The sequence below is a fragment of the Chlorocebus sabaeus genome, chromosome 7 (assembly GCF_047675955.1).
Source record: "Chlorocebus sabaeus isolate Y175 chromosome 7, mChlSab1.0.hap1, whole genome shotgun sequence".
Classification (NCBI taxonomy): Eukaryota; Metazoa; Chordata; class Mammalia; order Primates; family Cercopithecidae; genus Chlorocebus; species Chlorocebus sabaeus.
The window spans coordinates 39,277,569-39,293,780 of record NC_132910.1 but is presented as its reverse complement, the minus strand read 5'-3'; the positions used below and the strand labels follow the sequence as shown (position 1 = coordinate 39,293,780).

General features: G+C 35.5%; 1 protein-coding gene across 1 annotated transcript; it reads right to left on the bottom strand.

Moving 5' to 3' along the window:
- Positions 1–2,697: 2,697 nt before the first annotated feature.
- On the bottom strand, positions 2,698–15,587 carry IBSP (integrin binding sialoprotein). The gene is made up of 7 exons (XM_007999202.3): positions 15,362–15,587; positions 12,608–12,675; positions 12,464–12,514; positions 12,291–12,368; positions 8,836–8,898; positions 4,384–4,542; positions 2,698–3,777 (listed from the first exon to the last, which is right to left on the bottom strand). The coding sequence occupies exons 2-7, from the start codon at positions 12,659–12,661 to the stop codon at positions 3,226–3,228; spliced, it is 957 nt and encodes a 318-aa protein (XP_007997393.3). The 5' UTR covers positions 12,662–12,675; positions 15,362–15,587; the 3' UTR covers positions 2,698–3,225.
- Positions 15,588–16,212: the final 625 nt, after the last annotated feature.

Sequence of the window (16,212 nt, the reverse complement as noted above, 5' to 3'; positions counted from 1 at the left end):
AATTCTAAAATTCATATGGAAACAAAAAAGAGCTCACATAGCCAAAACAATACTAAGCAAAAAGATCAAATCTGGAAGCATCACACTACCTGATTTCAAACTATACTATAAGGCCATAATCACCAAAACAGCATGGTACTGGTATAAAAATAGGCACATAGACCAATGGGACAGAATAGAGAACCCAGAAATAAACGAAATACTTGCTTTCAATTGATCTTTGACAAAGAAAACAGAAACATAAAGTGGGGAAAGGACACCCTTTTCAACAAATGGTCTTGGGATAATTGGCTAGCCACATATAGGAGAATGACATTAGATCCTCATCTCTTACCTTATGCAAAAATCAACTCAAGACGGATTAAGGAGTTAAACCTAAGACCTGAAACTATAAAAATTCTAGAAGATAACATTGGAAAAACTCTTCTAGACATTGGCTTAGGCAAGGATTTCATGACCAAGAACCCAAAAGCAAATGCAATAAAAACGAAGATAACTAGCTGGGACCTAATTAAGCTTAAGAGCTTTTGCACGACAAAAGGAACAGTCAGCAGAGCAAGCAGATAAGCCACAGAGTGGGAGAAAATCTTCACAATCTATACATCTGACAAAGAACTAATATCCAGAATCTACAACGAACTCAAACAAATCAGTAAGAAAAAAAATCCTGTCAAAAAGTGAGCTAAGGACATGAACAGACAATTCTCAAAAGAAGATATACAAATGGCTAAAAAATATGTAAAAATGCTCAACATCATTAATGATCAGGGAAATGCAAATCAAAACCACAACGCCATACTACCTTACTCCTGCAAGAATGCCCAAATCAAAAAATCAAAAAACAAAACAAAAAAACAGTAGATGTTGGCACGTATGTGGTGAACATGGAATGCTTCTACACTGCTGGTGGTAATGTGAACTACTACAGCCGCTATGGAAAACAGTGTGGAGATTCCTTGAAGAACTAAAAGTAGAGCTGCCATTTGATCCAGCAATCCCACTACTAGATATCTACCCAGAGGAAAATAAGTCATTATTTGAACACACATATATTTATTGCATATTTGAACACATTCATATTTATAGCAGCACAATTCACAATTGCAAAGTGGAACCAACCCAAATGTCGAGCAATCAATGAGTGGATAAAGAAACTGTCATGTATATATATATGTATGATGGAATACTACGCAACCATAAAGGAATGAATTAACAGCATTTGCAGTGACCTGGATGAGATTGGAGACTATTATTCTAAGTGGAATAACTCAGGATTGGAAAACCAAATATTGTATGTTCTCACTGATATGTGGGAGCTAAGCTATGAGGATGCAAAGGCATAAGAATGATACAATGGACTTTGGGGACTTGGCGGGAAGAGTGGGAGGAGGCGAGGGAAAGACTACAAATACGGTGCAGTGTATACTGCTCAGGTGATAGGTGCACCAAAATCTCACAAATCACCATGTAACCGAATACCACCCATACCCTCACAACTCATGGGAAAAAATATATATTTAAAACCAAATATTTTAAAATTTGTGGTTTGAATATTTGAGAAACAAATTTTAGAATAAAGATATAATAAGAAAAAAGTTAGGAAAAGTGAATGTCATGATGCATGGAAAGTCTCACAACTGGTAGCTAATGGACTATAATTACACCAAAGACAGCATTCTTCATTTTCATATGCTCAATGTGTGAACATTCTCTGGCTCTGTAGATGTTCAAAACATCTTTTCAGTTAATAAATTAAAAGGTGAATGCATTTTTGTTCTTCTTGCTTCTTCTATCTACTTTCCTTCTTTACTCCCATTTTAAATTTATTTCAGGTTTATATCAAGGTGTGACTTGCTGTTAAGTCTTTATATATCAGCCCTTCTTTGTGTGTATGTGTTGTGTAAGAGTTTTTTTCTACCTCATTCCACCTCTTGCCCAGCTAAAATTAAGCCAAGTAGAAGTAGGATTGCTAGATAAACAAAGCACTCAGTTAAAGTTGAGTATCAGGGCTGGGCATGGTGGCTCACACCTGTAATCCTAGCACTTTGGGAGGCCGAGGTGGATGGATCACTTGAGGTCAGGAGTTCAAGACAAGCCTGGCCAATGTGGCGAAACCCTGTCTCTACTCAAAATACAAAAATTTAGCCAGATGCGGAGGTGCATGCCTGTAATCCTAGGTACTCGGGAGGCTTAGGTAGGAGAATGGCTTGAACCCAGGAGGCAGAGGTTGTGGTGAGCCGAGATGGTGCCACTGCACTCCAGCCTGGGTGATAGAGTGAGACTCTGTCTCAAAAAATAATTATATAATAAAGTTGAGTATTAGATAGGCAGTGAATCATTTATTTAGTATAAGTATGTGCAAAATACTTCACAAAGGCCAAATATTGCTTGGAGTATACTTACACTAAAAATTATTCATTGTTTATCTGAAATTCAAATTTAATAGGCATCCTATATGTTTGTTGTATCTGGCAACCCTAATAAGAGCCATTCATTCCCCTGATGTATATGGCTAACCCTGCCCACAAGCATGGTAAAGTCTTAGTTATGTTGATTTAGCCAAAAGAAAATGTTTACAGTTCCTCTTAGTTTTAAACCATAGTGGAAATAAGCTTTTCTCCTTTAGTGAAATAGTCTTCCATTTGTTTCACCTTTTTCCGTTCTGAATCTCTCACTTCTTTTCTTAATTATAACACATTTCAAGGATTGCATTTTTATTTGTGATAAAACTCATAGATTAGAGTATACATACAGGTCACATAAAAATACATGAGGATGACAAACCTAATATACAGTGTTGCATAGGTAGTGCGATTAAGAAACTACACATTTATTGTATACAGTGTCATTAATGTCAATGAAATTCTTTTTAGAAGCACTTCTTGTACAAAGAGTATGTTTTCGCAGTTAGCAATAGTACAGGCATGTTAAAAACTACTATTCACAGAGCTACAACCTCAAACCATTCAATGGAATTTGATCCTATGAGCTGGTGTACTGCTTGATAGATTGCCCTAATTTCCAATGATCTTTCCATAACATGCCAGAAAGAAAAGAGACAAGAAGCCTATTACTTTGCAGAAGCAATTACAGAAAATTTGGAATGGTAATAGCATTCCTCATTATAATATGCACATTTGTTATATTGCACCTTCCTGAGTTGAACTTTGAAAATGGTAGCCGGATGCAAAGCCAGAATGGATGAGTTCATCCCAGGCTGGAGCTTCACTGGTGGTGGTAGTAATTCTGACCATCATAGCTGTCGTAGCCTTGCCCTTTAAAGTAGCTGTACTCATCCTCGTAGGCTCGGTAATTGTCCCCACGAGGTTCCCCGTTCTCACTTTCATAGACTTCATATCCATTGTCGTATTCATTGGCGCCCGTGTATTCGTACTCCCCCTCGTATTCAACGGTGGTGGTTTTCCCAAAAGGTGGGGAGGTGGTTCTATAGACTGGTGGTGGGGTTGTAGGTTCAAACCCACCATTTGGAGAGGTTGTTGTCTTAGAGCTGCCCTTGCCCTGCCCTCCGGTTGCTGTGGTGCCTTCTGCATTGGCTCCAGTGACACTTTCTTCTTCCCCTTCTTCTTCTCCGTTGTCTCCGCCGCTGCTGCCGTTGCCGTTTTCTGCCTCTGTGCTGTTGGTACTGGTGCCGTTTATGCCTTGTTCGTTTTCATCCACTTCTGCTTCGCTTTCTTCGTTTTCATTTTCTTCCTCTTCCTCCTCTTCTTCTTCATCACTTTCCTCCTTTTTTGTAGCTTTGTTTGTTACATCCCCAGCCTGTAAGGAAACGTTTGAAAGAACCCAAATCTAGCTGTGAAAAATGTAAAATTTAAGGCCATCACTCATTCAACACAATATTCTATACTGACAGCTTTGTTCTGGGCGTCTTATTTGAATTAAGACCAATTTAATTTACAAAATGATTGAGGGCTTTAAAACTTCAGGATAAATCCCTTTGTCATGGGTTTTGATGGGGAAAGTGTGCCATTATTTATAGAAAATGCCTTTCCTGGGGGAGATTCTTCCTATCGTTTTGCTACTCACTTTCTCTGTCTTGGAATTCTCTTCCCTGGAATGTCATGGTATCTCTCAGGACCTTTTATCCATGCCTAGATGTGTGTTCTTAATCTTCCATTATAATGTAAAAGTCAGTGTAATAACATGGGAGGAGAACTTGTCTGGCAGAAGATCTTTTCTTATTTGTAAATAGGAAAAGTGTATCTGCTCTCACTTTTTTAATGAGTTAATAAAGATAGTGTAAAATATTATGTGTATAGTGTTAGTATACCCTTAGACTCCAGTAAAAATGTTTTAAAAAGATTGAATATTACCATTATTATTAATGGCAATAATTTCATTTTAGAGGAATAATTCCACTGTTACCTTCTTGGGAAGCTGGATTGCAGCTAACCCTGTATACCATGTGCCAGGTGTGGCGTCCTCTCCATAGCCCAGTGTTGTAGCAGAAAGTGTGGTGTTCTCAGCCTCAGAGTCTTCATCTTCATTTGATTCTTCATTGTTTTCTCCTTCATTTGAAGTCTCCTGTTAGAAATATTCACAGTAAGAAAAATTATTTTACCTGGAAGATAGTTCAAGATTTGTTGGAGCTGTGAATCATTTGTTGGAGGTTTATTATTTGGAAAACCTTTGTATCCCTCAGCTGGCTGATCACTCAAAGCCTGCCTTCGCTTATGCCATTTGCACTTCTCACTTCTAAGAGCTCAACTCCAAGTTATTTAATCCTCCTTACTCCACACTATATTATGTTTTAGATATTTCTGCTTTGTATTTTGTCAATTAAAAAATATTTGTGTTTCAGGCATTTGACACATCATTCTTTTCTGTACAAAGAAGAAACTAAACACTCCAAGAAATTCTAGTGATATATTATTGCATGAAGATTTTGTTTGTTTGTTTGTTTGTTTACAGAGTCTTGCTCTGTTGCCAGGCTGGAGTGCAATGGTGCAATCTTGGCTCACTGCAACCTCTGTCTCCTGGGTTCAAGTGATTCTCCTCTGTCAGCCTCCCGAGTAGCTGGGACTACAGGTGCATGCCACCACACCCAGCTAATTTTTGTATTTTTAGTAGAAACAGGGTTTCACCATGTTGGCCAGGATGGTCTCGATCTCTTGACCACATGATCTGCCCACCTTGACCTCCCAAAGTGCTGGGATTACAGGCATGAACCGCTGCACCCAGTCTGCATGAAGTGTTTTAAAAAATTAATACTCTTCAAATGAATGTCTATTATAATCTTTAATATTTCATCTTTTGCCTTTATTTTGTGTTGTGAGGCAATTGTTTTTTAATTGAGTTGATCTCAGTGTAATTCGTAGCTAATATTAAAAGTCAGGGTTTCCTATATATAGGATTTATTTAAACAAATACTGGAAAATTGAATTCATTTCAACACATTTTAAGAGATTGTGATAACTTTTAAAGTTTAAAACAAACAAACAAATATTTAGCCTGCCTATTATTAAAACAAAGTTGAATTCATTTCAACACATTTTAAGAGATTGTGATAACTTTTAAAGTTTAAAACAAACAAACAAATAAATATTTAGCCTACCTATTATTAGAACAAAGTGACTAAAGCACCACATGTTTGTTTCATCAAATTTGTAAATTTCACTATTTCAGTGAAGGGTTGCAGTACTACCAGAGTATACCCCAAACAATCTCCAAGCTAATTGTGTCAAATATCCCCCAAACACTGTGCTGTTTGTTTATTGTTTTATGTTTATGCTTTATTCCAACAGATCTTTCAGAGGTAGAAGGAGAAATTAATGCTAGCATCCTTAGAAAGTTCCCCAGAGTAGAATACACTATTTGCAGTTGAAAAATCTGATTGGGTTATATGACTCGTATGAGGTCAAACAGACAGCAGTTTATTGGTGGCAGGGTCACCACTAAAGGCCCAATACCCCAACTTTTACGTTTTCTCTTACAACACCTTTTCTTTTCCGAGATACTTTATTTAAGGATGTTCCACTGCACATAAGTTAAATAGGAAAATAGGTCAATCTGTTGATGGGTATGAGGCTTCACAAATTTTATTGGATAGAAAAATAGCACTAATTTGGGCTTACAAAGATATTATCAACTCACTGGACTGGCTAACAAGACTGAAAGAAGCAAGAGTTGGTGAGAATGTGGAGCAACTGGAACCCTCATACACTGATGGTGAGAGTTTACCTGAGTACGTCTGTTTCGGAAAGCTGGTTGCCATCTAAGGTTGAATATATGCCTTAGTAGATTTTGACTCTGAAATTTCACTTTGGGTGAAATGGCCTCCAGAAATGACTATGTATATGTTCACCAGAAGAAGTTCTAGAAAGTTCATAGCAGCACTTTGTAATCACCCAAACTTGGAAACTACTCAACTGCCCATCAACAGAAGAATAACACATTTTGGTACATTCACATAATGAAATACTGACAATGAGAATAAATGACCTACAACTACAGAACAACATGGATGAATCTCTAAATTTGAGAGTGAAGAAGTGACACACAAAGAGTAAATGAAGTATGATCCTACATTTGTAATATACAAAAACAGGCCAAAGTAATCTATTAAGAGTCAAAATAGTGGTTGTCTTTTGTGGGAGTTTGTTAATGAATGGAATGGAACACAAGGCATGCACTGCTTTTTGATATGAGTGCTAGTTTCACTTATGTGTTCAATTTCTGAAATTTCAATGAGATGTATAATTAGGATAATTTTATTATGTATATTTCAATAAAAGTTTCTTTTATGAGACTAAATAGTTTAGGAGTGGAAAAAGAAAATGTGTGATCACCAAATAGAAAATATGCCTAAGTATTCTCCTCATACTACTTTTAATGAACGAAGTTTGTTGCATTTATTCCTCTGAAGTTTCAAAACCAAACCACCAGATATTTACTGGGCAACATATATGTATAAGAAATTATGCTAGACAGCATGAGGAGATATAAAACTGGGTAGCATGGCTCTTCCCCAAAGCAGGGATTTTAACCTATGGTCATGAGGTGTCTACAGATACATTCTGGGGAGACCTTAAATATTCAGAGATCCTTGGCAAAATTTTGTGTGTACTTGATTTCATCAGAACCCCCAAAGAAGTCCTAGTCTTCCTCAATCCTCAACCACCACAACAACGAATGAAGAGCCACTCCCATAAGATATGCAATCTAGTTGGGAAATGTAGTTGACAAGGCAATTTTACAATCACTGTACAGCAAATAGCTATAACTAAATGGATAACCCTAGCCTAGTTCTTGTGTAAGATTGCTATGTGGAACTCCAGGAGAAATTTTGTGGGATTTAGTGGGTGGCATTTTTCCTGGTACTGGCTTAACGTTCTTGTAAGGCCTTCCTTCAAGCTGTCAGTATAAATTATGATACGGGAAATGTTGCTTTTATAGTTAAAAATATACCAAACTAATGATTCGTCACCTTTCAAGTTCCCACGCCATTTTGTTTTCAAGGTAGCTGTTAATACATGATCCATTTTTGATGATCATTGTCTGTTCATAAATAGCACCTGAGAATACCTGAATTTAAAAGGTTCCCAAACCAGTGGATAGCTATAATTGACTATGCAGGAAGATGCATCCTAATTGGTATGTTTCCTTAGGTAAGAATGTCAGTTATAAACATGGTAGCACAATTTCCAAGACATGTAGATGAATCTTAGCCCAGGACTACACTAATCTGTAAAACTATATGGGAAGATATTTATACACCTATGAATTTTATTATTACCCAAAAAGACGTATGATTTTTGTTTTGTTTTGTTTTGTTTTTTCTGCGACAGAGTCTTGATCTGTTGCACAGACTGGAGTGCAGTGACAGGATCTCGGCTCACCGCAACCTCCACCTTCCAGGTTCAAGCGATTCTCGTGTCTCAGCTTCCCGAGTGACTGGAATTACAGGTGCATGCCACCACACCTGGCTAATTTTTGTATGTTTAGTAGAGACGATGTTTCACCATGTTGGCGAGGCTGGTCTCAAACTCCTGACCTCAAGTGATCCGCCCACCTTGGCCTCTCAAAGTGTTGGGATTACAGGTGTGAGCCACCACACCAAGCCTGAAATTGTTATTAAAAAGAATAACCCTACTTTGTGGGTTATGAAAGGCTGATGAATCACAAAAATATTGTAGAGGATATAAACTAGTTTTTACATATTACCCTCTTGGTAAATTAAATTTTAAAGTTCAGTCCTTAAAACAAGTCTTGCACTGAGTTTAGGATTATTATTCATTTGTCTTCTAATATCATGTTCTATCACCTAAATAGAAGTAATGCTATCTGTTGCTTTTTATCAGATTTTATACTACTTCCATTGCTTTTTATCAGATTTTATACTACTTCCATTGCTTTTTATCAGATTTTATACTACTTCCATTGCTTTTTATCAGATTTTATACTACTTCCATTGCTTTTTATCAGATTTTATACTACTTCCATTGCTTTTTATCAGATTTTATACTACTTCCATTGCTTTTTATCAGATTTTATACTACTTCCATTGCTTTTTATCAGATTTTATACTACTTCCATTGCTTTTTATCAGATTTTATACTACTTCTACTTAAAAGGGAGACATTTTTGGTTTTGAGCACCATTTGTAAGTAACTTCAACCCCAAACTGCAATAGTGTTTTAAACAGGTCATGTTAGTGGATTCTAATTTAAATAAAATTCTACTTATCCAAAATAGGATATTGTGGGCAGTTAGTAAAGTGACAATGGCTATTTGCTGAGTCCAGACTGCAATAGACTAGTTTCCTATTTGTTTTTTGTGCTGTATGCTTTATTATGAAAAGATTGCAGAATTCCTTACCTCTTCTTCCTCCTCCTCTTCTGAACTATCCTCTCCATTTTCTTCAGATGAGTCACTACTGCCCTAAAAATATATATACATGTGTGTATACACTTATCTGTGTACAAATATATTCAACAGCAATTTAAATTTCCTGCTAATTGAATCACAATAAAATACACACAAATATTTACTCAATCTAATTAGTATTACCATCTTGATTGATTTGTTTACTAAGAACAGACTGCATACTGATGTGAGAAAGATAGATTAGACATGCAAAATGAAGTTAGAGAAAAATAGGCATTTTACTATGATCAAGATAAGAATTGGATGTCCCATTTGTCAACTTCCAAAGCATCGACAATATATTGAAACATTTTGTATGTAAAAACTAGGGTAATGAATCACAGAATTGTTTAACTTTGAGAGAACAAGTGGATTATCTGGTCCAATTTTTAAATTTCATGGAGAATGAATCAGCAGCCTAAAAAAGTTGTGACTTCTCCAGCAGGTTCAAGGCAGACCTTGGGCTAAGATATAGTTAACTTTTTAAAATTTTATTTATAAAACATAAAAGAAATTATTCAGCTTACTATAAAATGAAAGTTGCTATAGATGATTCTCTTACATAGTGAGCTCTCCTGTTGAATTTAAATTAGCATTTAATTTAACAAAATTTAATTTGCATATAATTTTTAGTGTCTTTAAATTTAATCAAAGTCAGTTGCTAAAATGAGGTTAATTTATACATGTGAAGTAAAAGTCTTATGATAGAAAAAATTTATTCATTTAATTATTTAGGAGGTTGTATAGAGCAACATCCCCCTCTAACAAGTTCAGTGTTGAATGAGAAGAAATTAAGATTTTGTATATAAAAATATAATTATAAGCTAATGAGTTTTGCTACTTTTTGAAAGGAAATGTAAATTCCAACCTAAGATTCTGTCATTTCCTTCCCTGCAGTTTTTAGCTTTGATTCTGATGACCCAGTTAAGTGTCTTGCTTTTAGAAAATATATCTGCAGAAGGATCTCTGACTTCTAAGTTAGAAATCAGATGTGAGACAATATTTATGTCCAGGTCCTGTGGGACTGTCCCTGCTGGCTCATTCTTCACCCAAGGAAAGGGAATGCTTGTCACCTCAAGCCAGGAATAACCTCAGGTGGAAAAGAGAATAATTAAACCTGTTCTTCCAGTGCCATGACCTCAACAGTTGTGCCTTCCTCTAGGGTGAACAGAGTAGAGTATTATATTTGAACTGTTTCTGTTTGTTAGTTAACTTAATTATAGAGGACAGTATATTTATGCAATCAGAACTGTTTCTCTCAGTGGGGGGATTTCAATCACTTTACATGCTCCTTCACCTCTGTCTTTCTCCCTAGCTCAACCACATCACTCTTTGATTAGTGTCTGCAGTGAGAACACTTTAAAAGCTGTATGAAATGCCTTGAATCTTTGGCATTTTTTTTTCCTATCTTTCGTTTATGCCTTATTACCAATTTGTTACTAAGTCCAATTGATTCTCCAAGAAGTCTTTCATCTGTCTACACAGATAGATGAGAGAGTTCTTAAACGGAAGACAATTCTGAAAACCCACAACTCTTGTATCATAGCTGAGATGAGTCTGATAAAAGAAATATAAGATTAAGTTCTTGACTTCTATGAGTTCACACACTAATAAAATATCATTTGAATCACAAAAAGACAGTTTTCTCAATTAAGAAGATTAGGATGTTAAATTTACTTACACTTTCATTTCTATAGTCTAGCAGATACATAAGCTATAGTAGATAGCTTGCTGATAACTTTGCAATCCAAATAACATATTTCACTGTAACTTGGTAGTTTAGAAATATTGTATATAAATGCAGATTTGTCTGACAAAAACATGAATTTCAAAGCCAATACAGCTTAATGTATTTTGGGGTGACAACTTGGGCACTAAATATCTAACAATACTCTTAAAGAAAATCAAATTTTGTAAAGTAGAAGAATGGGTCATGAATACTAGATCAGACAGTTGGATTGGGAGATATATTTTATATAATTTTATTTAAAAACAACCATCTTACAAATTCTACATTAGTTGAGATGGGCTTATCTGCATATAATTTGTGAAAAAATTTGTATATTAAAGATCTCCTTGATCTACAAACCTCAGGTCTATCAATATTGAGAACTGTAATGCCTCTGAATATTGCTTCACTATGGACATTTTAATTGGCCCATACATACATATCTGTAAAAATATCCAGATGGGAATGAATATCTCTATGTACCTAATATTTCAGAAAAGTTTAGGAGCTAGTCAGAGACTTGAATTTATTATCATTTCCATTTAGTTTAAAAAAGAGAATGAAGCAAACTTTCAAATGAGCACTGTTTATTTATGGGCCTGAGGTGAACCAAAGAAGGGAATACAATTCTGAAAACCCACAACTCTTGTTTCATTCATGCTCATATTTTTGTGGCCACACAAATTCCCCATAATTATGCTGGTTCTAGAAATACTTTAAAATGATCATTTCCTATCATTGTAGGGGTTAGAGATGGATTAGCCCAACATATGGTAAGATGCAATGCCAAGCCACTGTGCTGAGGCATCGTTTTCAGCATCCTGACTGCTTTTGGTGTCTCAAGAGTCCTGGGTCAAGTGGTGCATAATTGGTGTCCCGAACCCAAACTGTATAGTACTAAAAACAGTGCAATCCTAGTTTGTTGTATATTTAAAATCAACACCACACCCTCTGGTTTTCAAAGGCACCCTTCACAGGTAACCCAGCAAAATTGGAAACTCTTATTTTTAGTTTTAGTTATTTTCCTTTTTGTTTACAAATTTAAGGGATGGTTTGTTTTTCTCACAAGCTTTTTTCGTGCACGTCATGAATTTCTCTTTTTCCTCTGCAGTTTTACCATTATAATTACGCTCCAGTGTATGACATATAACTCTAGTGACCCACACAGGTTAAGGTGAAGAAAATCTTCAGAAATTACCAATGATTATCAAGGTTTCTAAAAAATAATGACCTCTGATGTTTATGAAGTCAAATTTTTCCCTACCAATTAAAGGACTCGGCAGTGCCACATGTAAACAGCTGTCTGACAGTTTTGAATCAGCTGTAATAGGACAGCCAGTGACCTTATCACTGATGGAATTGGTCAACAATTGATAAAACCGTCCACTTTTGTCTGTGAGTTAGCAAAAACACCAGAGCTCGATGTGCTACAGTGTTTGTTTTTATTATATCATTCTAGACTGTACCCAAATGACCCAAATGATTGTACTCTGTGTATATGTCTGCTTTAAAAGAGAACTTAGAAAATAAACCTTATTTCCCTAAAACCAAACTTCTTATAGTAAGCAGTCTTTCTGATTGAATTTCAGTGAGAGTTGAATTTAGGTGTTTTATAAATTTGATCTCCTTTAAATTATAATGGAAATTAAACTGAAGAAAAATGAATTTTTGTATTTACCTGAACTGGAAATCGTTTTAAAGGAGGATAAAAGTAGGCATGCTTGTAAAGATAATATCGTGGCCTGTACTTAAAGACCTGCAAAAACAAAATCAATGATATATTCATGTTTAATATACAATAAATATACAGCAAGTATAATCAGGCCAAGGAAGTATGCTAAAATTAATTACCCCATTTTCTTCAGAATCCTCTATTTTGACTCTTCGATGCAAATTTTTCATCTGTTTTAAAGAACATTTAATTGTGACATAATTTTTCTTTTACATAAAAAGACAAAACTGAAAATAACTGTAGGTTTTTGATAAAGAACTTACTGAGAAAGCACAGGCCATTCCCAAAATGCTGAGCAAAATTAAAGCAGTCTTCATTTTGGTGGTTGCTTCTGGAATTAATGAAGTGGTAAGGTTAATAAAATATTAAAACTAAGTGCATAACTTTTTTGCTCATACTCAAAGATGAAGTATTTAATTTGTTTTCATTTCTGTGTAACTATCACTTTGACTAATTAAAACTAAATTATAGCTTTTATTTTCAAACTCTTCCTTCCACTTAAGTAACATAGAACTGACTTAACCTATCCGTTTATATAATCATGAGTTCCGTACTTGGTTTTAACCTATGTTCTGTGATTTGTCAATGGAAGACCTTTTTTCATTACTGCAAGAGATTTTGAATACTTAGGGTACTTCACACTGGTGTAACAGCCCTCTTGATATTGACATGGGAGTGTCAGCTAAGTGAATGGAATTGTTAGTGTAGTTGTGTGCCCTGTTTGTTTGTTTACAATTAAAAACTCCATCAGGTGTGGTAGCTCATGCCTCTAAAACCAGTACTTTGGGAGGCCAAGGTGGGCAGATCATTTGAGTCCAAGAGTTTGAGACCAGCCTGGGCAACATGGTGAAACTTGTTCTCTACAAAGAGTGCAAAACTTAGCTTGGCATGGTAGTGCACACCTGTAGGCCTAGCTACTAGAGAGGCTGAGCCTGGGAGGCCGAGGTTGCAGTGAACTGTGTTCATACCACTGTACTGTACTCCACCCTGGGCAACAGAGTGAGATCCTGTCTCAAAAACAAAAAAAAAAGCAAAAATCACCGATACCCTATAGGCAATTTCCAGCTTCTGTATAGGTTTTGGGCTAAAAATTTATTTGTAAAATGGATCGTATGAGCTATTTTTCTCTGAATATCTTGGAATAATTGGTGTGTGTGTGTGGTGTGTGTGTATGGGTGGGTGGATAAGACACAGAGAGAGAGAGGCAGAGAGGATCCATAATACATGAAATACCACACTGATAGCATGTAGCACCCAACAGCCACTCCCCTAAGGATGCTTCCATGAGAAGAGTTCTTCAGAGTTTCGCCTTGTGGTATCAGGGGCAGATTTCCTAAAATTAAATTGCCCTCCAGCTCCATTTAAGTTTTCCATCTGCTAGTGTGTGAGACTGTACTGGGATGGATTAGGAGCTCTCCAGGGTTAGGGTGACAGACATGGAAGAAAATTTCAATTCTATGGAACAATTGAAGATGCAGCTCTCAAAGTGGGAATAGGGCCTGAATAATCTTGGGGCTTGGAGCCATGCAAAGAGCCTCAGTTCCACATAAATTCCTCATGAGTAAAAGGAGATAGTCAAATGCTATCCTATTTTAATTTTATTCTATTTAATAAAATTGTATTTAAAATTATATCATAATAGAGGTTGGGCAAGGTTAGGTGAAAGCCTACTAACACTCAGCCATTTACATTTACATACACATTTAATTGTTAGCACCTTCTCATACATAGTCACAGCTCTGGCAATATTTTGGAAGCATAATGTAGTGGTGATGGCAATTTCCCATGAATACATTTCAAAAAGTAATATTTAAAATGTGCAAAACAGTGTCATATATTGAACCCTGCTAGTAAATTTTGTGTTGTGTCATCATCAGCCAAGATTTATTGCATCCTTATTGAGTATCTGACACTAAGTCCTGGAGATACTGTCTTGGGTCCTAAGTCACACTCTTTTTGTGTGGCAGAGTGTCTTTGGGTTTTGGTGCCCATACAGTTTCTCACAGTCCTATCTTAGTAAAAGTCCTTGTTGGCCACATGGAGATAAACAGGCTTTGCTCCTGAAGGAGCCCATCTTTTTAGGCAGCACTGATTGCTATTGGGGTGGTCTAAATAATACTTTGAACTTTGCAGCTGTGACCAAGCCCATCAGCAAAACAGAAAGATTATTGCTTTGCCACTTTATGAAAAGGGTCGGAATATTTATAATATTTTAAAGAGCTAAAAACTTAAATACATAGAATTATAGAAATAGTTTTGATTACATAAATTTCTCATAACAAACTATAAAAATAACCAGATGAAAAGATGGCAGAAATAATAATAATGATACAAAGAACCAAGTAGTTCATGTAGGCAGAATTGGTTGCCTATATAAATTTAATTTTATTTACTTTGTGAATGACAAAAAAGCAAAGACCTCTATAGTGACCACTACTAACCCAGAGAGCAATTCAAACATTCTTAAAGGAGAGTTCTGAGGATTTAATTTCAAGTTTTATTGGGAAGAGTATGATAAACTACCAACAGTATTTATTTCTCTAGTTAGTACAATGTATTTTCTGTTCTGACTTTAGAGCTATAGGAAACATTAAAAACCTAATGTTTAATATGTTGAAAAGACAACATAAATACTTGAAGTACAGACTAGGTATAGTTTGTAGAGAAATATGCATATATCTAGGCATATTTGCAAATGCAAAATAGTATTTCAATTACGTTATCTTGAATGCATCAGAATGAGAGAACAGTCAAGCTATGACGTGCAGAGAACGAAAGTAAGAAGCATAATGTAGTTTATGTGCATAATATTAAGAACTTGTTTATGGGCTGAGGTTAACAAGTTTAGCCTTTTGGAAAGAATTTAAAATCTGAAGTGCCAATTTAATGATAAATAAATATTAAACCATGTACAATGCAATAACATCATTTAAATGAAGAATTCAAAGCCGAGTTCAGAGATGTAAACTGTGGAGTGTCTAATTTTATGATAATGAAGTTGTTCTATTAAATCTTACCCTCTGGCAGTCCTGGAGTGAGGAAGCAGGCTCACGGCAGTGAGTGGCACAGATTGAGTATTTCCTCTGCTCTCTCACTCACCCATTCACTTGCTCTTGCTGGCTATAAACTCTTCTTTGCCTTCCAACAGCCAATCACTGTCACGACCAAGGTGATGTCAGAACGTGGATTCTCACCAGAAAACCCCCAAACTTCAACACTTTTTCAAGACACAGGCTCAGTTGAATAAACATGAAACGTGGTTCTAGAGCCAAGAGGTTTGCATTGTGGAATTTAATTGAAGGTTTAGAGGAAGATGAATAGTTTGGGTTCCGAATATATATAATAATATACTGGATTTGAATTAAAATAAATAGCAAAGGATTTAACCTTTTAAAATTTTCATAATTATGCAAGTTTTCACTATGTTGAAAGAAAGGAAAGCTTACTGTCATTAGATATAATTTTACATTAGTTTAGCTAAAAAAAGAAAGAAAAACTAAGTAGTAAGGGAAAGGAGTGGATGAACAATCAATATTTTAATATCAACTATTCTATGTTTCGTCCTGAAATATACTTTAGTGACTCATAAATTACAGTTGATATGATTAAGTCAGTCAGACTTTGTAAGATATAGTTGCTAAAACATGATGCTGAATATAAAAGTTAGAACTTTTGAGAATCATACCACTGAGAGGCAGATTTTATATTTTGTTTTGTAAATTAAACCTCTGTATATTGTCCATTTATGTGGCCCTTCCTGTCATGCATGTGAGGTCAGCTCATTTTTTTTCTTGGGCTTCTATATACCTATTTTCTATTCATTTTCATATTTAATTTTTTCCTATGAGTATAACAAAATGACTAGAGC

Bases quoted from the DNA above. Each gene is read 5' to 3' on its own strand.
- IBSP (XM_007999202.3), bottom strand. From the start codon at position 12,661: ATGAAGACTGCTTTAATTTTGCTCAGCATTTTGGGAATGGCCTGTGCT. The intron at 12,369-12,463 runs GTAATTAATTTT...TTGTTTTTGCAG, and splicing joins AGGATTCTGAAGAAAATGGG to GTCTTTAAGTACAGGCCACG. The intron at 8,899-12,290 runs GTAAATACAAAA...ATATATTTTTAG, and splicing joins TAAAACGATTTCCAGTTCAG to GGCAGTAGTGACTCATCTGA.